Genomic DNA, 22,380 nt, shown 5'->3' on the forward strand with positions numbered 1-22,380 from the left:
TAGAAAATTATAACATCATTTTGGCTAAACTTTATGTGGAGATTAATTAATTCGCAGGATTTTAATTATATGAGATAAGCGGGGTTATCGGCTCCGTAGTTTGCCACATCATCTCGTAATAATTCCTTTTTATTTCCTAACGACAAACAAACCGAAGAATGAGTAAGCAACTAAAAAAGAAAAGAAATCCAAGAGGGGAGTCGGAGAGTAGAGAGAGAAAGAGGAGAGAGAGGCCGCTTCGAGAACTCTTCGGTCGGATCTCGCTCGCGAATCATGGCGTCCGATCATCCCTCCGAGAACGGCGTCGATGGCGATGATGAGCGAGAGGAGGACGACGAAGACGAAGAGGAGGAGGAGGAGGAAGACGAAGTGGAAGAGGAGGAGGAGCCGAGGCTTAAGTACCAGAGGCTGGGAGGAAGCGTGCCTACCCTTCTCTCCAACGACGCCGCCGCATCCATCGCCGTCGCCGAAAGGATGATCGCGCTGGGAACCCACGACGGCACCGTTCACATCCTCGATTTCCAGGGCAATCAGGTCCGTCTGCCCTTTTCGATCGCGTTCAAATTATTTTACCTTTTCTTTTGTTACTTGGAAGTGGTTCTTGATTGGACTTAGGCTATGGGTGAAAATTGTGTTCTTGTACTGTTGTTAAAATGTTCCTTGATCATTTTAATCGGGTTGCAGTCGAGATAACTTTGGAATTGGAGATGTTTTACGCGCTGAGAAAGTTATCTATTCTTAATCCGCCAACATTATTTTGTGTACGAGAACTTCTCAAAACATATTATTTGGCTTAATATGAGGAAACTGCTAAAAATCTATCTTGAACATTAATTAAATGATTGTTCTATGGAACATGGAGATATTGATTATTCAGTTCAGAAGTGATGCAAGTTGGCTTTGAAGAAGATCAAATTAGTGCTTTATAAACATAGCAGCGGTTTATAAGAAATCAATTTCTTAGACAATTTGAAATTGAAGGCATAAAATGAATGTTTATTGCTACATATCATTAAAACCCTCTATGTTCTCCGATCATTTGATTTTTATTTTCTTTCACAGGTCAAAGAATTTGCTGCTCATACTGCTACAGTCAATGACCTTAGCTTTGACACTGAAGGAGAATATATTGGTAGCTGCTCTGATGATGGATCGATAGTTATAAACAGCCTCTTCACTGATGACAAGTTGAAGTTTGAGTATCATCGCCCTATGAAAACAATAGCTCTAGATCCCAATTATTCACGCAAGACTTCAAGAAGATTTGTTGCTGGTGGTTTAGCTGGTCAACTCTTTTTGAACATGAAGAACTGGCTAGGGTACAGTAAACAGGTTTGTCTTTTTTTTTTTTTGAAAAAAAAATCTGCAACAGATTATATGCAAGCTTGTACTCCAGCATTTTGAGTACTTAGTATTTGATACCCGGTATATTTTCAGGTTTTGCACGACGGTGAAGGACCAATTCATACCGTGAAGTGGAGAACAAGTCTCATTGCTTGGGCTAATGATGCAGGGGTGAAAGTTTATGACATGGCAAATAACCTTCGGATTACGTTTATTGAGAGGCCAAAGGGAAGCCCACGCCCTGAGCTTTTACTTCCTCATTTAGTGTGGCAGGCAAAGCCCACCTCATTACTTCCTAACTTTTCTTTCCTCTTCTTATGTTGAATCTTCAAAGTATAATAATACATACTAAATAGAAGTTGACGTATTTAGGATGACACTCTCTTGGTTATTGGATGGGGAACATACGTGAAGATTGCAGCAATAAGAGCAAATCCATCTCAGGGTGCAAATGGTGTACAAAAGAATATTTCTATATCAAGCACTAAATATGTGGATATTGTGGCATCTTTTCAGACTAGCTATTACATATCTGGTATTGCTCCCTATGGTGATGCTCTAGTAGTACTAGCCTACATTCCTGAAGAGGAAAATGGAGAAAAAGATTTTAGTAGTACTGTTCCATCACGGCAGGTAAGTTTCTTTATTGGTTGGAAGAGTTATTTTTTAGGTTGATTCATTCAGCCCCTCCATACTGCATATCATAAATTTCTCTACTTTTTATATAGTACTCTTCAATCTATTGTGGATTGAGGTGTTGTTTTGACAGGTTCCTGTTTGATGTATCTATTGATAGTTCTAATTGGATAGATGGCATAGTCCTACATCATTAACTTTTCGTTTTATTAATTTCTTATGATGGATTTTTCTCTCATTATGTTTCAGTTCTGCTAAGTGATTTGGTAACAAATCTAATTTCTAATAATAATGTAATTCGCGTTATCAAATAGCTGAGGAACTTTGCTGAGTTTTCATGTTTTAACTACTCGGTGGACATTTCGATATTCTATGCTTTAACAGCCTGAGACATATATTCAGTTAAGCTGCATTACTTATCTGGAGGACATGTTAGTATACTTAAAAGGTGGTTGCCCTGATGTTGGAATAAATTTGGAAAATTTATTCATGCTGATCTTGATCTGACGTATGAGATAGAGAGAAGGGCTGCTTCCATGTTTCACTAATTATAGGATGATGTTTTTGGTTGTCTGTTTTCCTCTTTTATATGACATAATATTCAGTTGAGCTGCATTGATTGTCTCCTGTTGGTATATTTTGTTTCTTGAAAAGTAGCAAAGTAGTTGATTGGTATTTACTTGTGGTTTTTAAAGCTCTTTCTTTTCTGTATAGTGTATACATGACATAATACGTCTACCCCTTGAGTCCTTGTAAATGTTGGCAATTTTGGGTTTAGTTATCCTTGATGTTGTGGGAATTTTACACAGGGAACAGCACAGCGGCCAGAAGTACGAATTGTCACATGGAAAAATGATGAACTTACAACAGATGCTCTACCTGTCCATGGTTTTGAACATTACAAGGCAAAGGATTATGCTCTTGCACATGCCCCGTTTACAGGTTTGTAACAACCTATATCAACAGTTGCAAGGAGTCTATCTCTTTTCATCAAAGAAATTGTAGTTGCAGTATATGGATTCTAGCATGCTGACTGTGACTGCTTTTGTATTCGAGTGTAGGGAGCAGCTATGCAGGTGGGCAGTGGGCAGCTGGAGACGAACCTTTGTATTATATCGTATCTCCTAAGGATGTAGTAATTGCAAGGCCTAGGTTTGTGATGATTTAGTATTTCACTCATTTGAAACACTTAGCTGCATTTCTGAACCAGTTTGTACTGATTTTAATGGTTGAAGTTGTTACTTGTGACCTTTGGTATATTAGGAAATACTGTTTCATATTCTTACTTGAAGCCAATAGTTCCTTGTTCTTTGTTCGTTTACACTAATTCAATTTATACTTATACTTCATATGCATGACATGACAACTTTTCTGTCATTGCATATAGTGATGACTAGGAAATTCTCGGCTAGGGAAAATGACAGTTTATTACAATATGGCATAGTTAATACCTCCCTTCACCACTTAAGGCAGACTGACATGCTATTTTACACACCTTGTAAGATCTTTGTTTTGTGGTACTACCAGTTTTTCGAATTCCCGCTCATGTTTTCTGCTTTAACCTATCTTCTGGCATGGTTTTGCATTTCTTTTAGCTTGTTAAAAATATAGATTTGAAGCTATTAGAAATCTAATATATGTTTTGTAATTAGAGATGCTGAAGATCATATTGCGTGGCTTCTTCAACATGGGTGGCATGAGAAAGCATTAGCTGCAGTTGAAGCAGGACAAGGACGGACTGAGCTTCTTGATGAGGTACACAAAATATTGAGTTCCTTTTCAAAATTTAGTTATCGTTTCCTGTTATTTCCCAAGATTATGTGGATAAATTTCAATGCTGTCATAAATTCAATATTCTCTTTCCATACTATGGCATATGATTGTTACTGAATTACCTGATTGATCAGTAACAATGTTGAGGGAAAGCACAGTTCTTTTCTTAATTTGAAGATCCAATCAAAGTTGTATTGTGTTAGCGAGGTGCAGGGATGATACACAAGAACCAGCACACTGCCAGACCATGATGCATACCATGTACTGGCATGGCAGTATGCCGGTTGACCACCTGCACTTAAAATTTTTGTTTTGTTCTCGTCTTATCGTTATTATGATCCTATGAGCATGTAATTTATTAAAAGGTTTTATTCATACTAGTTATGCTACTAAATATGTCAGGTGGGATCAAGATACCTTGATCATTTAATAGTTGAAAGAAAATATGCAGAAGCTGCATCTTTGTGTCCTAAGGTACTTCGAGGATCCGCTTCAGCATGGGAGAGGTATGTAAACCCCCATATATAAATCTGACATTTATAATATATTTCTTTTAACCAGATTGTGTGCCTTAATAGGTGGGTTTTCCATTTTGCTCATCTCCGCCAGCTTGCTGTGTTAGTTCCTTATATGCCTACAGAAGATCCACGTCTTAGTGATACTGCTTACGAGGTCTGTACTCTGTACATCAACTCATGAATTTGTATGCTTTGCTTGTTAGTTACTATTGGTTTCTAAAATCTTCCTGAATGCCCTTTTTTAATGCATCTATATGCAGGTAGCTCTTGTTGCTTTAGCTACTAACCCATCTTCCCACAAACTTCTCTTGTCAACTGTTAAATCATGGCCACATATGTTATATTCTTCTTTGCCCGTTATCTCCGCCATTGAACCACAGCTGGATACGTCCTCTATGACTGATTCACTCAAGGAGGTCAGTTTGGAAGTTTTCTTTGGTAGGCATAGTATCTGGCTTATTTCTATGATACACATTTTCTCCTTCTGTAGGCATTAGCTGAATTATACATGATGAACACACAATATGAGAAGGCCCTCACATTATATGCTGATGTAAGTACTTCATTCTATATAAGTAGTACAGAAATCTAAACCACATAAAAAGGTGAAAGTCTATCTATGCATTCTTCCATAGTCAAACTCGCAGAGTCGTCTAAAAGACATATTGATGCTCATTGTCCATTTTATCTTCTCAGCTTTTAAATCCCGGAATTTTTGACTTCATTGACAAACACAACTTACATGATGCCATCAATGATAAGGTATGCTATTTATCCTTCTCGCTCCAATTATAAGTTTTGTCATACATTTAAGTTTCATTTTCATAAAGAGTATATATATTACCTCTCTTAACCACATTCTATTATATTGCACATGTTCTGAAAGCTCAGTAGCCTGCATACTCTTAGTAATCAATCCGCTTATGCAGTCACATTACTTCTTGCTGACACCTTTTACTGATAATGTAGATGAATGTATCTTTTTGATTCCTTAATTTTTATAATTTCTAATCTATTCCTTTCCCTTTCCTTTACTGGTGAATATATAGTATACACCAGAAGGTAGAAACTCAAGAGCTTTGAGAGCAATTTACTTGTTATACCATTTACTGCATATGATTTTTTTTGTGCTAGCATGTCTGTTCCTTTTTATCAACTATCATCAGTTCAATATTCTGCAAAAGTTTTAAAACACCATTAATTTCTTAGTAGTGTTTTGGCTCATCAGTCATCAAGTTCCTTGTCATTTTGTGTTGTTGAATGTGACTTCTGCTGTTGCTATTTTACTCTTCAGTGAAGTAAGTTACTAGGAAATAATTTTCTTTATGGTTCAAGTAGGTGATTGTTATATCTTAAGGGGACTATGCTTTTGTTCCAGCAAGTTTTCATTTATTTTTCATTATTTATGCACCTTTATCTTACTCTCAGTTTATCCTACAGGTTGTCAATCTTATGATATTGGATAGTAAAAGAACAGTTGTCTTATTAATCCAACACCGTGATATCATTCCTCCTGCTGAAGTTGTAGGGCAGTTGTTGCGAGCCAGTAAAAAGTGTGATAACAGATATTTCTTGCATCTGTACTTGCATTCTTTGTTTGAAGTTGACATAAATGCAGGAAAAGAATTCCATGATTTGCAGGTATTTTCTTTTCTCATTGGTCATTTTCTGTGTTGCTACCAAGTTCACTGGTTCATCTGTTTCTAACTTGTGCTTGCAATTAATATTCATTTTTCTTGATGTATTTGATTTTCTGGAATAGGATGGGCATTTCTCTGTGATATGTGACATGATTGTGGAGTTATGACAACATTGACAATTATCTATGTCATGCAGTGTCACTACTATATGTATTGACAATTAAGACGAGACATTTGTCATGCATTTGTTTACTCCTTGGTTGTCATATCTTGATTTTATGAGATGAGCAAATCTGTCTTTCTATATATGAATCAAGTCAGAACTGATTCATATAATAGTTCTATATTGAGTTGCAAAAGTTTAGAAACTAGATGGAGCATTTGAGTATCAGGCTTCATGGCGGCGCTCCTTTGACGAGCTCATGATTTACTTTTACTGATAAATACTCTCCCCCTGGTTAATAAATTTATACTTGGTTTACCAGTGAATGAACTTATGAAGTACATTATGTAGAAAATTTGTTGATTTGCTTATGTTGGATCTGTTTTTACCTGTCCTGTATTTAGATTCTTATTACTTTACAAACTTTTGTTCAAAGTTTAAACTATGTGCTTCCAGTTAACCTTAATTCTTAGTTTTGTTTATTACTTCTTTTCTATGCATGGATGATATTTTATCATTTGCTGTTACAGGTAGAGCTTTATGCAGACTATGAACCACAGATGCTACTCCCCTTTCTCAGAAGTAGTCATTATTATAAACTAGACAAGGTTGGTATATTGACTTTCCTTTTGCATCATTTTCCTGATTTATTGGAAAATAAATAACCTATTTTTTCTTTTCAGGCATATGACATTTTTTCCAGAAAAGAACTTTTAAGAGAGCAAGTATTTGTACTTGGTAAGATGGGTAATGCCAAACAAGCTCTTGCCATTATCATAAATAAACTGGAGGACATAGAGGAGGTGCGCGCAACTAGTTGTCTTCATTTTCAGTGGATATTTTCTCATCAATAGCAAAGCATATTACTACTCTTTCAAGGGATTCATAGCCTAACATGAAGTTTTGGCTGATATTGTCTGGAGTATAAATAAATAAAGCATCACAAATTTTATGCAGGCAGTGGAATTTGTGACGGAACAGCATGATGATGAACTATGGGAGGAGTTGATCAGGCAATGTCTGCAGCAGCCTGAAATGGTATTACCCCAAAGGAACAAAACTATTGCAGTTCGGCAGTTTTCTTACCATCATCTTTTTGTAACTTACATGTACATTTGGCATATCTCGATTACTGAGCAGGTAGGGATGTTGTTGGAGCATACTGTTGGTAATCTTGACCCTCTATATATAGTCAGCATGGTTCCTAATGGATTAGAAATACCTAGGTGAGTACTGACTTTCATAATTTTTCTGATCAAAGTTTTTTGAATTTTTTAACATATCCTTCTGCTTTGTAAATGTATATTATTGATGAAAATGCCAGTGGCTTTGCTGGAATTTCTTGGAAAATTGGACCCTACTAGAGATTTTCTATTTCTTATTTCTGAAAAAGTTGGATCTGTATTTTTGCTCCAATAATTCACGGTTATTTTTAATTCCCAACTTTTTGTTAAGTTTCTTTCTGGAAGGCATGATTCTGCTCTTGATTTTGATAGGTTAAGAGATCGCCTTGTGAAAATTATAACAGATTATCGAACAGAAACTTCTCTTCGACTTGGATGCAATGATATCCTCAAGGTGCACCTTATCTTCTCTTTTCTTTAGGAAATTCTGATTTTTCATGTCTCTCAGCAAGTTAAATATTCTACAGGCCGACTGTGTCAACCTTCTGGTTAAATACTACAATGAGGCACGACATGGAGTCTACTTGGGTAGTATCGAAGAAGATACACAGGCAAAGGGGGAAGACGGTATATCTGCCCAAGAAACTGAAAGACCAACAAGTTTGAGAGTGATGGAAGTCAAATCCAGAACAAGGGGTGGTGGGAGATGTTGCCTGTGCTTTGATCCTTTCTCTATTCAGGGCCTCTCAGTTGTTGTATTCTTCTGTTGTCATGCTTACCATGTTAACTGTCTCATGGGTGGATTGGATTCTAGAAATGCAAGCGGTAATGCATCTAGTAGTGAAGATGATAACGAAGATGATGATAACCGATCTCAGGAATCTCGGATGCGTTGTGTCTTGTGCACTACAGCTTCTGCACGAGCAGTTTAGTATCTTTATGCAGTTGTGTTGTGGCAGAGCATTACCAGTGTTTTATGCGGTTGTGTTTGCGGCGAGTCTTGTGTAATTTTTGTGCCCAATTGGCATTACATATGTAATAGGTTTATTCTTGGTAGTCCATACCAGAATTAGTTTTCTTCCCTAGTTTGTTATTGTGCTAACTTTGGTGAGATACAATATATTGCGATGTAAAATAAATGGCATAAGGAGGAGATGAGTTCAAGAAAAATATGTGCAGCAATACGGAATTATAAATAGAATTCCTTTCGTCCTAAGATACTTTTCTCTATAGCTGTGAGTTCCAATATCAGTCTGTAGGTTTCGTTGATGCTCTTTCTATGGTTTTCTATACCTATAATGTCTAAAGCCTCGAGCTGGCTTGTGTTGGGCCTGCAGGACTTGCGACTTGGCGATCAAAATTCAACTAACACATTCTATGTAGTAGTTAATCAGATCACCCAAAATCCGCATTGCAATGCGATAAACATCATATTCTTTTCAAAATTTTGAAGGATTTTCTTAAAAATTTTTAAAAAGATATTATCATAGGGCCGGTAGATTTTTATCGAGGATTTACTTCGTAACGAGGACATGAAAGTTTACTTTCTACGTGCGAGGATTTTGATGAGAATTTTGAAGATTTTGGCCAGCAACTATGGTGCTTATCTTTATCCAGTTAGTCAATGATACTTCATGTCTTGAGCCAATTTTCTTTGATTTTCTATTGTGTTCATACTAAAGTTAACAACGGAAAAATTCCCCATTCAGCAGACGATTAGTTCTTGCTTGTTTTCAATGAGTTCCTACCAGCCTTGCCAACACATCATACAGGAAAGAGATAAAATAAGATGAAGAAAAGGAATCGTTGCCTAGCAATATAATATGCTAGGCAACCATGTTACATCACCAAGATGTACTCAAGGATACAGAACTAGAACACAACAATAAACGCATCAAGAGAGAGTCCCGTGCGCAATAGCTAATAAGAATCGCCACACAGGACAAATCAACAAGAAAAAGACAACATGCCACTGCATATCTACCTATAATCAGTTTGCAACAAGATATTCAATAGAACATCTGCCGTGCTAAAGGCATCTTTATTTATCTGGCAAGCAGTGAAAAAGTTTAGAAAAACAGTTTGCAATTATTTTGCATAAAAACTGGGATATTTCAAAGATTCCTCTTCTTCGGATCAGGACAAGTGATAATCCCCCAATTTTTACGCACTTGCTCTAAATCTTCATGAAAGTGCTTTTCATAGTACACACACATCAGATCTGTACATTTGAGACCAGCTAGTAATGCCCATGGAAAATAATGTTGGAAGAAAAGATTCCTTTGCTTCTCATTGAACCTTGCTGAACCTCCAACAACTGACAATCCACACATAGGAAGAAGCATTTGTTCGAACTCTACCACCTTGAGGGCAGACTCTCCTATTAAGTTTGTAGGAAGGCCAAATAGGACATGCCAGAAATCATGCACCTCGCGAGCACGAGTTGCGACATATGCAAGCTCTTCTGTCTCCATGAATCGAACGGGAGGGCGATCATCTGGTGAGAAGTTCCTTGATCCCATGAACTTTGCATACGCCGAACCAAATGTGTTCTCAGGCAAGTCCCAAGCATGTGATACTTTTGCAGATATAACACGAGGCCGCTCCAAAAGAACTTCCTGCTCAATACAATGTTTGGTTATTGTCCAAGTAATAATACTCTAGCAAGACAATGAAGCAACTGTTCTAAGATTTTGATAGAGGCCCTTGGAACAGTTCAATATAGTTGCTAACTTTATCTCAAACCAACCAGAAAACATCTTCATAGAAGATTCATAATCGATATAGATGAGTCACCTTCACTAATAACAGGTACATGATTTCATAAAAGAAGAAAGATCTACTCACTCTGCCTTCAGGGCTGTTCTTCATTCGCTCAAGCACACGATAAAATGCTGGCTTTCCAGTTGTCTCTCCAAGAGCAGCTATTAAATCAGCTCTCCTAGGATCCATTAGGGCCCCAAGAGCTGAACCAACAGCCACCATGGCCTGTTGCCATCCCTTCAAACTAACACGTGCTCCTTGCATTGTGTTCTAGTAAAATGAAACCTGTCAAATAAATAGTTACAGAATTAATTGCAAGCTTGGATTATATGGATATGGGATATAGGCAAAGGATTCAACATCAGTAAAAGAACCCCTGTAGGCACTCTAAACAATGATGGTTTCTCTAAGCAACTCAATATTTCCACATGGGATAAAAAGGATCATGAAGCATATTGGAATTAAAACATAGAAACTTCAATTTTTTAATACAATTTCACATATTTGATTCCTAACACTAAAAAGTATGCATGTGGCATTGGCACCTGATTGGAATTCTAGCTTTTCCAAATCCATTGTTTAGAATCTGAACTTATGAAATTTCAATTATTCAGTGGATTTGGCTGGATGCCAGTAAGTATAATCATATCCAATGATTTGAGATCAGATTTGGGTGAAATTCACTCCCGCACTTAGTTATGATTTCTAAATATTAGAACCAATCCTTGTCCCGTTACCTTCTTATTGATGTCTAAGAAAAAAAATGGGAAAGTGTAAACTATGAAATGAATTCCTACTTCCTTCCATTCAACAATAACCTTGATTTTTGTGCTAATTCTAAAACTGCATAAAAGCGTAGATCTAGATCAAGAGATAGATAAAAACTGAAACACTCACCTCCAAAATCACGTATCTTTCACGTGGAAAAATTCACAACTTTTCAGCACAATATTCTCATAAAGTATCTAAAAGAAGTCTAAAATATCATAACAATGCAAGCAAAATAATCTATAAATACAACTACCACAGGTCTCAACAAGCTTTCAGAAATACATGCCCATATACAAATTAATAACATAAAATTCCTTACAGAGGCTAAGTGCAACTAGGAAGTAATAGAACAAGCAACTCTAAATCTGTTACTCTTCAATATCCGTATCCTCCTCTAACTTTAAAATGTTTTCACTAAAACAGTGGTAAATACACAACTCATATAGTATAATTCAATAATAGTCTATGGATAATGTAATACATGATAAAATACTAATGCATACCTATAATTATCAACATATCAAGGTAAACATGTAGAATGTAATTTGCAAAATCATAGGAAACAGAAATGCATAATAACATTATAACTTAGAACAACTTCTCATATCATCAAGATAAGCTCACAGAGTATCATATCCATATAGCAAACATAACAATAAGAAGTAGTCATCTAGCAGTAATATCACTCATACATACCTGACAATGCTGCATATAACCAGTTGTTTATGACCATCAGACTAAAGATCCCAATCGTAGGCTCATATCGCAACATCATCATCATTACCGCTTTAGTAAATCATTACACATAGCATTATTATTACTTGTAGCCGAGTCATCGCACACAGTAGAATTATCGCATACAACGGGGAAAAACACATAGCTCAATAGACGCCTTGGCCCTGCGTCATTGAGTACCGCTAGAGTTATAACCCTACTTCACAATCATAATTTCAAATCACTTAGTGTCTAGTCTCCGTATTCAGCATTATTATGCCTGCTTAAATCAGTGTACGCGGTGCCTGATAGTCCCCTTCTGATCTCACAGCCTCAGGCATTGGCTGATAATAATATAAGTAATATATAATACACTCTTCTCCCCTTACCTTGGGCTGAGCAAGTAAACGAGCACTGCCGAGACAGGACTTAACTACGCGGTGATAATATAAGTGGTGCAATGTCTTCTATCATACAATTTATATCATAGTTATTAAGATTTAGACATATATCACAGATGGATGCATAAGAATATCATGCAAAAGATAAGCAATAATTAATAAGAAATAAGTAGTAAAATGCACGTACAAGTAATATGTTGTATAACGACATGAAAATCATATTATAAAACATCTACACTATCCATAAACTAATATAAGATCTAACTCGCCTGATATATATCTGAAAAACGAATAGCTCTCATCAACTATTAGGCTCATCCTATATCTTGAGATCCTCCTTATACAACATCAATCTATCAATATGGTAAAAATAATCACCAAATAAGTAAAGAAACCTAATAGAAGTTTAAGCAATAAGTTGGAATATACATTGGTGCTAGGGTTTTCAGATCACCTTGCTATGGGTTGACAAAAGACTTGTATGCTCTAATTAGAGTAAAATGATTTTTGATCTAAGGTCAATAAGTCTAATTCAACTCAATGATTTTTGGTTAATTAAGAAGTGAAGAACACCGAAAGATTGGTACACTAAATCTGAAGCACCAATATAGTGAATAAGAATAATTGAAAGGTCAAAATAAAGTTTTGAAGTAATAGGTTGTAAATTCTTCTTCAGTTGGTACACTCATTGCTTATAAGGTATTATAAGAGCACTAACATAACGAGGTTCAAGAGCTAGGTGAACATGTTACTTGAGTATCATCTTCAAACTCTTCCAAGAAAATTGACAAGGTAAACATGAGCTCTCTTTATGATCATAACAGTCGAGGTCCTTTGAAGCGTCAAACCCTATAAACGAGTATTGCATAAAGGTGACAAGCTAAAGGAAATCTTATGTATAGACAGTAAGTAAATCCATTTAAATTAAAAAATTATATGAGGCTTAGCATAGATCTCTAAGAATTTCTAGCAAAGTATTTTTTGTTGGGCATGAATTGTCAGGAAATAGAAATGAACCCCATGTCCCATGTGTCTATCTAGCATGCTCAATTATTATATAAACAAAGGCTAAGTTCTGAACTATACTGCACGTATTTAGTTGAAGACTGTTACCTACAAATCAGTACGTTTATAAGAAAGCAAAGTCTGACCAATCTACACCTTCTACTCAAGTCAATAATGAATAAGAACTAGACTGTTAAACATATCAAAATGGCAGAGAACAAAGGATGGTATGAAGAAGGAGGTATTTTCATGTGTGCGAAATGATCAGTTATCTTCTATATGGTAAAGACCTTGCCATGCAAATAAAATAAGATCATAAGAAGTGTTCTTCTCATTCCTAATACTTGTTATAAAGTTAAAAGAGCTGCGCAAAGATGCCTCTTCTATCTCTTAACTCAACTTGGCTCCTTCTACTTGCAATTTTCTGGTCCATTAATTCGGGAAGTCTAAGAAATATATATTTTATTGCTATGTGACACTACTTGTGCAAGTTAATCTTTCATGTTTGGTGCTTGGCCAGGGAGTTTACTGTAGAGGCAAGGTACCGTCAAGCTTGGGTGTTTGAAAGGCTTCTAGTGGGCCAAAGGGAGCACTAGAGCTCATCTACACTATAAGGAGAAAAACAAATTGGAGGAGTGATACCAAATTCACACTTTGATCTCTCTTTGACATATGACCAAACACTTAGTAGGCAGCATTCTAGGATGATGGTTGGTACCGCTCGACCCATCTTTTACATTAAAAAAATAATTACATCTTGGAATGAGAAAATAAAAGAGAAATTAATAGAAAGGGAAGTGAAGGGGAAAGAATAGATATCACCGACATTTACCGTTGACGGAGGTAAAAGAAAATAGAAATAGTTGTGAATTGAAAACTACTCACAAAACTGATATCCAATAGGAAATGTATATGTAGTGCATAACGGTGGATGCAATGATGTGTCCCACGAGATCTAGCAAAGCCACAACCATTCGCAATCTTCTCCGGCCCTTCACGAGTGAGAGAGAGAGAGTTGAGAGCAGAGAGGGAGAAGATGAATAGGTAGTAGATAATGAATAGTGAGGATCAGTTGTAAGATAATAAATTTTGTATATATAGGGGACGGTGAAGGTTTGATTTTGTTTGGGTGACTGGCACGTTCTTTTTTTTCTGGGTGTGTTACAAATACAAATCCCAAATTGCATCGAATAGGACTTCTAAATAGAGGAATAGGATACAGATCAAAGCCCTTTCTGGCAATGTTAAGAGATATCCACCCCAGGTAAACCTTCACCATACTGACCAAGCTCAATAAAGTTCAGTAGGCATTGCATTCAAAAGAGAACGAATCCAAGAGACCTAAAACTTCAGAGCTAAAAGATACCATTTTTAGGGTCATCTTACCGTACGAAGTAGAACTCGACGGCGATCAGCTAACAAAGGATTGTTGAGATTTCAGAGAAGTCGAAGGCTCCGGCCAATCCGAAAATATTGACTTGACCGGTGAGTGAGCAAGCGGCGAAGAGGTTGACGGCGAAGCCGCCTTCAGTTCTTCCACAGCCGCTCGATTGTTTGAAAAGCTCTAATTGGGAATTTGAGAGAATATGATAACCAAAGGATTTAACTGAGGTTATTTCTGCAATAAAATAAATGTAAGGGGGTGATATGAAAAATGAAAGAAGACTAAAGCAAATTTATAGTAAATATAAAAAATATAAGGATCAAATACTAAATATAGGGTGTTTTCTTCAAAATGCCCCCTCCCCCCCAACCACCACAAAAAAAAAAAAAAAAGAATAAATTAGGCGGTGAGTGATGACTGAGCACATGGAGGTAAGCTTAACCTCCTGCGGTCGCCGCACCGCGTCATCACCTCATCTTCTCGTCCCATTGCTAGGGAAGAAGACGAGTAAGAGGAGGAAGACGACGACAACAAGGGCGGAAAAGTTGGAGATTAGGGTCTGCGTGAACCGCACCTGCGCTCGCCAGGGCTCGCGCGAAACCCTTGCAGTGCTCTCCGGCATCGCGCCGCCGGCCGTCGCCGTCGCCTCCTGCGGATGCCTCGGCCGGTGTGGAGCCGGCCCCAATCTCGCTGTCCTCCCCCGCGGCGTCGTCGTGGGCCACTGCGGCACCGCGGCTCATGCGGCGCAGCTGCTCGCCGAGCTCGTTGGGGCGGGGTTCGACGCGATATCGAGTCTTGAGGCGCTCGCTCTTAGGAAGAAAGGGGAAGACGAGCTCGAGAAGGGGAACGCCGCCGAAGCCGAAGCTCTCCTCACCCAGGTCCTAAGAACTTTGACTTCAATAGCTTAATGTACATTTAGTGGGAAAAAGGAGTGAATTGGATAAGGATTTGTCTTTGGATTGCAGGCTATTGCGCTCAAACCTTGTGGAGGTCTGCAATTGATGTACAAGAGCAGGTCTTGTATTCAATTGAATAGGGAAAAGGGGATTCTAGGAAACTATTGATATATTTAGTTTGTGTTGTTTGGATTATTGTTTTATTCTTCATTAGTCTTCCCAGGTCTGTTGCAAGGTTGGGAATAGGCGACAATGCTGGTGCTCTTGCGGATGCCCTAGAAGCAGCTAGGATAGCTCCTGATTATCCTCAGGTATTACCCGAATTTAGTTATTTTTGCGCATATTATAGAGATGAAACCAAATTATGATTTAAGTTGCTTATAAGTTATGAGTGTTCTGATCTCCTACATTGCATTTAGTTTTGTTTTGTCCAAAAGAAGACCTAGAACTTTCATCCTTCATCACTCTCAAGTATTACATATCCATGTTTTGTGATACCGGAAAACTCGACCTTCCAGTACTAGTTAGTCTAGTTAGTCATCCAGGTAATGAATTCAACAATGATTTATAGTATTTTCATGAGAAAAGTATGTGTTTTAGTAAACATTACATGGAGAAAAGAAATGAAGGATGAAGTTAGAATTAAGTTAATATCTTGAAAGTGCCCCAGCACTATTTAATCCAATTGATGAGTTTAGCAATATGAATGAATTTAAGGTTGATTGCTCGCTTTGTTTTAGATAGAACATAAGATTTATCTGTGTATGAAAATAATTCCTCCAATCAGATTCATCTTTGATTGCTCGAAAATAGATCGTTAGTCATGAAAGCTCATTGTTTGCTATCGAGGATGTTTGTCCCTGGCGCCACATTTTTCTTCCTCAAATTTAAAACGTTGTTTCAACAAATTGCAAAACTCAGGTTATCTAATCAAATGAGGTTTTAATGCCTCTCCTTGAGTTCAAACACCCTTTTCTCATGAGTGGATTTAAGCTTATTCACATTTAGATTTTAGATAACTGAATTATGTAACTCTTTCCAAAGCTTTTCCTTTCACATGGTTTGCTGTTGGCCATTTCTTTGTGGACTGTGCAGCTAGAATGGCTACAATGGAAAATGCATTTAGATGTCCTTGATATTGTATCAACTCTAAACCTTAGTAAAGCAAGTTATAATTCTCTAAATGAAAAAAAAATTCTTGGTTGTAGTAGTTATTTGGAGATTGAGACATGACTTAACACATGAATAGATGTGAAAAAGAATCCTTCAGAATTACTTTCTTGGTTCCGCCTTTCTAACTCCATGAATTGATGTGATTGGTGCACCATTTGAATGATACCTTAGGCTTATATTTGGCAAGGAGATGCATACTTAGCAATGGAAGAATGGGATGCTGCGGAGAAGGCATATTCAACTGCTTTGGACCTTGATTCGTCACTTCGTCGATCCAAATCATTTAAGGTTGTATTATTTCTGCTCTTTTATTGCTAACCAGAAAATAAACAAACATATCCTAGTAGAAATTTTTGCACATTTCCGCATGTTTGTATGATTTGCTAATATTGTGGTGTCATGCTGACATGCTTCATTTCTTCAGGCTCGTGTTGCAAAATTACAAGAGAAGCTCATCACTTCCAATACTACTACTACATAATTTCTAGCTGTCAGATGGGATCTTTTTGAAGCCATCAAGTGTAGAACAAAAGCATGTTTAACTGTGACCATGACTCAGTTCTCCATTCCGATCGTTCATCTTGCTAAATGTTGTGTATTTTCTAAACGATTAATGAGGTGCTGAAAGCTTGTATCAATTTTGTGTTCAATTTCTCACCAATGCTGGCATGTAAACATTTAATAGATGTATTTATGCAATTTTATTGAACCGAAAATTCAGTCATATATAGGGTCTTAAATGAAAACTTTACCAAAAAAATAAAGAAATTTGTATTTAGCTTTATGCGATATTATTTGAACCGAAATTTCACATATATATAGGGTGCAAAATGAAAAGTTTGCCGAAATTACGAAAAAAAACAGCAATTATCACCCCGTATTTATGCATTGTTATTAAACCGGAAATTAAATTTAGATAGGGTGTAAATGAAAAGGTTACCAAAATTAAAGAAATTGACCGTTAGCATCCGTATCCATGCAGTATTACAATTTTAAAATATACAGGGCGTTAAATATGAAAACTTATCGGAAAACAAAGAATTTGTATTTAGCACTTCATATTTACGTGATATTATTTGAACCGAAATTTCACATATACATACTTAAATAGGGTGTTAAATGAAAAGTTTGCCAAAATTACAAATATTTGCATTTAGTACCCTGTATTATGCAATACTATTGAGCCGAAAATTCAATTGTATACAGGGTGTTAAATGAAAAGTTTTCAAATTACAAAATTTTGCATTTAGTACCCTGTATTATGCAAAACTATTGAACCGAAAATTCAATTGTATACAGGGAGTTAAATGAAAAGGTTACCCAAATTAAAGAAATTTACCGTTAGCACTCCGTATTTATGCAATATTATTGAACCAAAATTTCAATTATATATAGGGAGTTAAATGAAAACTTAATAAAAAAAAGAAAAAAATTGCATTTAGCACTCCATATTTAAGGGATATTATTTGAACCGAAATTTCACAAATATGTAGGGTATAAAATGAAAAGGTTGCCGAAATTACAAAAAATAATATTTAGCGCCCTATATTTATATTTATGCATTACTATTAAATCGAAGATTCGTATATAGGGTGTAAAATGAAAGGTTACCAAAATTAAAGAAATTTACGGTTAGCATCCGTATCTATTCAGTATTATCGAACCGAAGTTTCAATTATACATAGGGTGTTACATGAAAACTTACTAACAAATACAGAAATTTATTTTTGGCACCCCATATTTACGGGATTTTATTTTAACCAAAATTTTACATTTTCACAGGGTGTTAAATGAAAGTTTGCTGAAATTACAAATGTTTGCATTTAATACCCATATTTATGCAATATTAGTGAACCGAAAATTCAATTGTATATAAGGTGTTAAATGAAAAACTTACCAAAATTAAAGAAATTTACAGTTAGCACTCCGTGTTTATGCAATATTTTGAACCAAAATTTCATTTATATATAGGTGTTAAATGAAAAAGTTTGTCAAAATTATAGAAATTTGTATTTAGCACTCTCTGTTTATGCAATATTATTAAACCGAAAATTTAGTTATATATAGCCATATAGGGTGTTAAATGAAAATTTTGTAGTTAACGTCATGTATTTATGCAATGTTAGTTGAATAGAAAATTCACATAATATAAGGGTGTTCAAAGAAAACTCCATCTAACATTAAAGAAATTTGCACTTAGCTCCCCATATTCATCGAAATATTATTGAGCCAAATTCACTTATATATAGGGCGTTAAATAAAAACTTTACAGAAAAATAAAAGAATTTGCTTTTAGCATCCTGTATTTACGCAATATTATTTGAAACAACAATACACATATACATGGGGTGTTAAATAAAAACTTTACCAAAATTTTAGAAATTTGCATTTAGCTCCCCGTATTTATTCAATACTATATAGGCAAAAATTCACTTATATACAAGGTGTTAAATGAGAAGTTCACCAAAACTTAGAGAAATTTGCATGTAGCTCCCTATATTTGTGCAATATCATTTGGACCGGAATTTATTATGTATGTTAAATGAATGTTTTTATCTGTGAATCAAGCGAGGCGCGAACACCCACCAAGCTGGTGATTTTACGACCTCAACTCCTCTCCTTGCTCAACGAATGCATCTCGATACATCATCTGAAGCAAATCCATTCCCTTCTCGTCGCCTCTGGCCTTTCCCAGGATGTCTCCTCCATGGCCAAAATCCTCCGCTCTGCTTCCCTGTCTCTCCCCGGCGACATCTACTACGCTACCCTCATCCTTCATCAGATCAAATCACCCAATATTTCTCTATGGAACTCTATCTTACGAGGCTTCTGCATGCGATCCGACCACGAGAGAGCCGTTTCCATGTACACTCAAATGCTCGGATATGGGGCTATTCCTAATGAGCACACGTACCCAGTCGTCCTCAAAGCCCTTTCTAAATCAGAGAAAAGGAACTCAAATCAAATCCATGCTCAAATTTTGAAGCTTGGGTTTGATAAAGATGCATTTGTGCAGAACTCTTTGGTGTCGATTTATGCGAAAAGCGGCGACTTGGGTTCAGCTCGTGAAATGTTTGATGCAAGTTGTCACAGAGATCTCGTTTCTTGGACTGCCATGATTCATGGGTATGTGGAAAATAAGCAAGAAATGGAGGGACTTACTCTTTTTGCCAAGATGAGGTCTGCCGGTTTTGAGGTTGATGAGGTGGTTATTGTTAGTGTCCTTAAGGGAGCTGGACTGGTTGCAAATGTTTGGCTTGGGAGGTGCATTCATGGGTTTTACGTGGAATGTGGAAGGGTGAAGTGGGATGTGTATGTAGGAAGTGCTCTTATTGATATGTATGGCAAATGTGGTCATTGTGATGATGCAAGGAAAATATTCGAAAAAATGCCTTGCAGAAATGTTGTCTCTTGGAGTGCATTGATAGCTGGTTATGAGCAGTGTGGTTTGTTCAGAGACACGCTCTCTGCCTTCCAAGATATGCTTAGTGAAGGAATGAAGCCTAATCTAGTGACATTTACTAGTGTTCTAACTGCCTGTGCACAGCTAGGGGCATTGGATCAGGGGAGATGGATCCATGGCTACATTGATAGGAACAAATTGAAGTTGAACCCCATTGTTGGAACGGCGTTGGTGGACATGTATGCGAAATGTGGGTGTGTCGATGATGCATTTCGAATTTTTCACAAGTTGCCACAAAAGGATGTATACCCATGGACTGCATTGATCAATGGGTTGGCGATGCATGGACGTGGATTAGAATGTTTGGATCTCTTCAGTCTGATGTTAAAGGAAAGAGTAAGACCTAATGATGTCACTTTCTTAAGTGTCCTCTGTGCATGTTCTCACTGTGGACTAGTCGATCAAGGGCGAAGTTACTTTTATAATATGTTTAATGATTATGGAATCAAGCCTAAGTTAGAGCATTATGGTTGTATGGTGGATCTCCTAGGGCGAGCAGGGAGGCTTGAGGAAGCGTTGTCTATTGTAGAAAGCATGCCTATGGAGCCAAGTGGTGCTGTCTGGGGAGCTTTGCTAGGTGCCTGCATGATCCACAAAGATTTCATCTTGGGGGAGAGAATAGGGCGGCACCTAATAAAAATTCAACCACACCACAGTGGTAGATATGCAATCCTAGCTAACAATTATTCCCTTTCTGGGAAGTGGGAGGAAGCTGCTCATGTTAGGAAAACCATGAAGGGAAACAAGGTGGAGAAGACCAGTGGATGTAGTTGGATAGAAGTGGATGGCTTTGTACATGAATTCATTGCTTTGGATGAATCACATTCCCAATTCAAGGTTGTTTATGAAACCTTAGATTGTGTGACTGCAAATATGAAAATGGAAGGGTGTGCCCCAGACATCCATCTCTGTCTACTTGCTGTGGATGCAATATAAGTAAACTGTCTTCCTCTTGATTTCTCTGCTTAATGGAATGAATGGCTTTAATAGCATGACATGTATTAAATCAGGAACAGTGCTCCACATTGATGAGGTTTGAAGCAAATTTACATGAAATTGCTCCTCTTGGTACTAACTTTCTTAGTCTTGATTAACTTTTCTGATTTCCAGAAAGAGTCATGCAAGTGTTAATAATGTGTTGTTATACATGATCATTTCATGTTCATATACATATCAAATAGGTCTTATCTGAATTAAGGCTTTTATCTGACTTTCTTGGTCATGAGTAACTTTTCTGATTCCCAGAAAGAGTCATGAAAGTGTTAATAATGTGTTGTTATACATGATCATTTCATGTTCATATACATATTGAATAGGTCTTATCTGAATTAAAGACTTGTAAAATGTAAACTATTTCTTAGTATGATAAACTTCCTTGTACTCTTAACTACTTGATCTTTACTTAACATAGCATGATGTGTTGTTATACTGTTCTGATTATCTTTAGATTTTTTTTCCCATGGAAATAAAGAACCAAAACTTACTGGCAATTTTTAATATCAAGAAGAAAACATTATGCCACAATCACATCTTAGACTTTACAAAAAATTTGGTGCTGCCTTATTCAGGATCTTCTGTATGATTATAAGTTTCCCATATCAAAAGACTTGTTTTTATTTTCTCTAAGGTCATTGTCTATGGTTTGCTCTTCTAATGATAAGAGACATCTAACCTTCGTACACCAATATTAGATCATTTAAGTAACTTCATTCCTCATCTCTCTTCTGCATTGCTAACAAGATGTGTTCTACTCTTCTAATTTGGTAGTCCAACCACCTAGTTAAGATATTCTTTCAAATTGCTTGGATTAAACAGGGAATGCCTACAGATACATCATGGTGCGGGCGTCTCATGAATGCCACTGATTCCAAGATGTCGGATATCCAACCTGTCTGATTTCTGAAATTGGAAAAGGGGCAAGACAACTCATTCTATATCCTGATGCCTTGTCCAGAAGGAATCAAATTGGTATCTATCAGAACTAAATGAAGGTACGACTGTATCTCTGGTTGTCCTTGGAGCTTAGACATACATTTCAGATGTTCTTGGTCAGTAGTTGTACTTGTTAATAGTTCAAAGGCAATGGTTAGAAGATCAAGAGGGAATAAATCTTCTGGGTGGAGTTATTATTTCTTTATCTATTTGGTTTGTTCGTGTATATTGTGTTAAAAATTTTGCGGGTTCTGCTCAGAATTTTTCAGCTGAACATGAATATTCAATCTGTATGTTGATAAAGTAAAAGCTTTTCGATATTTTCTTGTTACCGAAAACAGAGAGGTATTTTCTTAGCATGATATGTACCTTTCTATGTGCCAATAAATATTATTTTTTCTTAGATCAATATAAGTTTCTGAGAATCAATTAAGTGCAATGAGGTAGGAATTGCAAGGCTAGCACTCAATCCTGATATAATAGATTAAGTCAATTAGTTGCTAGATTGCCCAATTACAGTTCACACCTGCCCTTTATTGATTCATTATTAGTGTATACATTACAAGTCAAGCTGCAATTAATTAATACCTAATCAACTTATCATAGGGAAATATACCTGACTCTATGCTTAGTTCATCCATTGCCACTAGTCCTATTATTTCCCTTGCTGCATATAGAAG

At 36.6% G+C, this 22,380-nt stretch overlaps 4 protein-coding genes across 10 annotated transcripts; 3 read left to right on the plus strand and 1 right to left on the minus strand.

Moving 5' to 3' along the window:
- The first annotated feature begins 156 nt into the window (after positions 1–156).
- On the plus strand, positions 157–8,414 carry LOC140800943 (vacuolar protein sorting-associated protein 41 homolog). The gene is made up of 19 exons (XM_073155880.1): positions 157–534; positions 1,063–1,332; positions 1,438–1,617; positions 1,717–1,977; positions 2,790–2,922; positions 3,042–3,132; positions 3,633–3,735; positions 4,156–4,259; positions 4,332–4,425; positions 4,532–4,687; positions 4,762–4,824; positions 4,968–5,033; positions 5,712–5,912; positions 6,605–6,682; positions 6,758–6,877; positions 7,032–7,112; positions 7,215–7,300; positions 7,571–7,652; positions 7,726–8,414. The coding sequence occupies exons 1-19, from the start codon at positions 274–276 to the stop codon at positions 8,128–8,130; spliced, it is 2,835 nt and encodes a 944-aa protein (XP_073011981.1). The 5' UTR covers positions 157–273; the 3' UTR covers positions 8,131–8,414.
- A 792-nt stretch (positions 8,415–9,206) lies between these two features.
- On the minus strand, positions 9,207–14,440 carry LOC140800899 (ubiquinone biosynthesis protein COQ4 homolog, mitochondrial). 4 transcript variants are annotated; one of them, XM_073155815.1, is made up of 4 exons: positions 14,239–14,428; positions 13,738–13,844; positions 10,046–10,246; positions 9,207–9,816 (listed from the first exon to the last, which is right to left on the minus strand). In XM_073155815.1, the coding sequence occupies exons 3-4, from the start codon at positions 10,223–10,225 to the stop codon at positions 9,313–9,315; spliced, it is 684 nt and encodes a 227-aa protein (XP_073011916.1). In that variant the 5' UTR covers positions 10,226–10,246; positions 13,738–13,844; positions 14,239–14,428; the 3' UTR covers positions 9,207–9,312. The 4 variants fall into 4 exon arrangements, with proteins under 4 accessions (XP_073011916.1, XP_073011914.1, XP_073011918.1 ...); XM_073155813.1 differs by lacking the exon at positions 13,738–13,844 and adding an exon at positions 11,429–11,631 and having other exon boundaries at positions 14,239–14,417; XM_073155817.1 differs by lacking the exon at positions 13,738–13,844 and adding an exon at positions 12,600–12,696 and having other exon boundaries at positions 14,239–14,417.
- Positions 14,441–14,627: 187 nt separating this feature from the next.
- Positions 14,628–17,029, plus strand: LOC140800898 (uncharacterized). 2 transcript variants are annotated; one of them, XM_073155811.1, is made up of 5 exons: positions 14,628–15,114; positions 15,202–15,251; positions 15,347–15,443; positions 16,477–16,593; positions 16,730–17,029. In XM_073155811.1, exons 1-5 carry the CDS (start codon positions 14,650–14,652, stop codon positions 16,784–16,786), a joined length of 786 nt encoding a protein of 261 aa, XP_073011912.1. In that variant the 5' UTR covers positions 14,628–14,649; the 3' UTR covers positions 16,787–17,029. The 2 variants fall into 2 exon arrangements, with proteins under 2 accessions (XP_073011912.1, XP_073011913.1); XM_073155812.1 differs by having other exon boundaries at positions 15,356–15,443.
- A 1,847-nt stretch (positions 17,030–18,876) lies between these two features.
- On the plus strand, positions 18,877–22,038 carry LOC140800695 (pentatricopeptide repeat-containing protein At1g50270-like). Of its 3 annotated transcripts, none has more exons than XR_012111291.1 (2): positions 18,877–20,836; positions 21,584–22,038. XR_012111291.1 is itself a non-coding variant. In XM_073155474.1 (2 exons), the coding sequence occupies exon 1, from the start codon at positions 19,013–19,015 to the stop codon at positions 20,702–20,704; it is 1,692 nt and encodes a 563-aa protein (XP_073011575.1). In that variant the 5' UTR covers positions 18,877–19,012; the 3' UTR covers positions 21,584–22,038. The 3 variants fall into 3 exon arrangements, 1 of the variants encoding a protein (XP_073011575.1); XR_012111292.1 differs by having other exon boundaries at positions 18,877–20,801; XM_073155474.1 differs by having other exon boundaries at positions 18,877–20,704.
- Positions 22,039–22,380: the final 342 nt, after the last annotated feature.

This window comes from Typha latifolia, chromosome 14 (genome assembly GCF_019914945.1).
Source record: "Typha latifolia isolate L0001 chromosome 14, TyphaL0001v2, whole genome shotgun sequence".
In the NCBI taxonomy this organism is placed as follows: domain Eukaryota; kingdom Viridiplantae; phylum Streptophyta; class Magnoliopsida; order Poales; family Typhaceae; genus Typha; species Typha latifolia.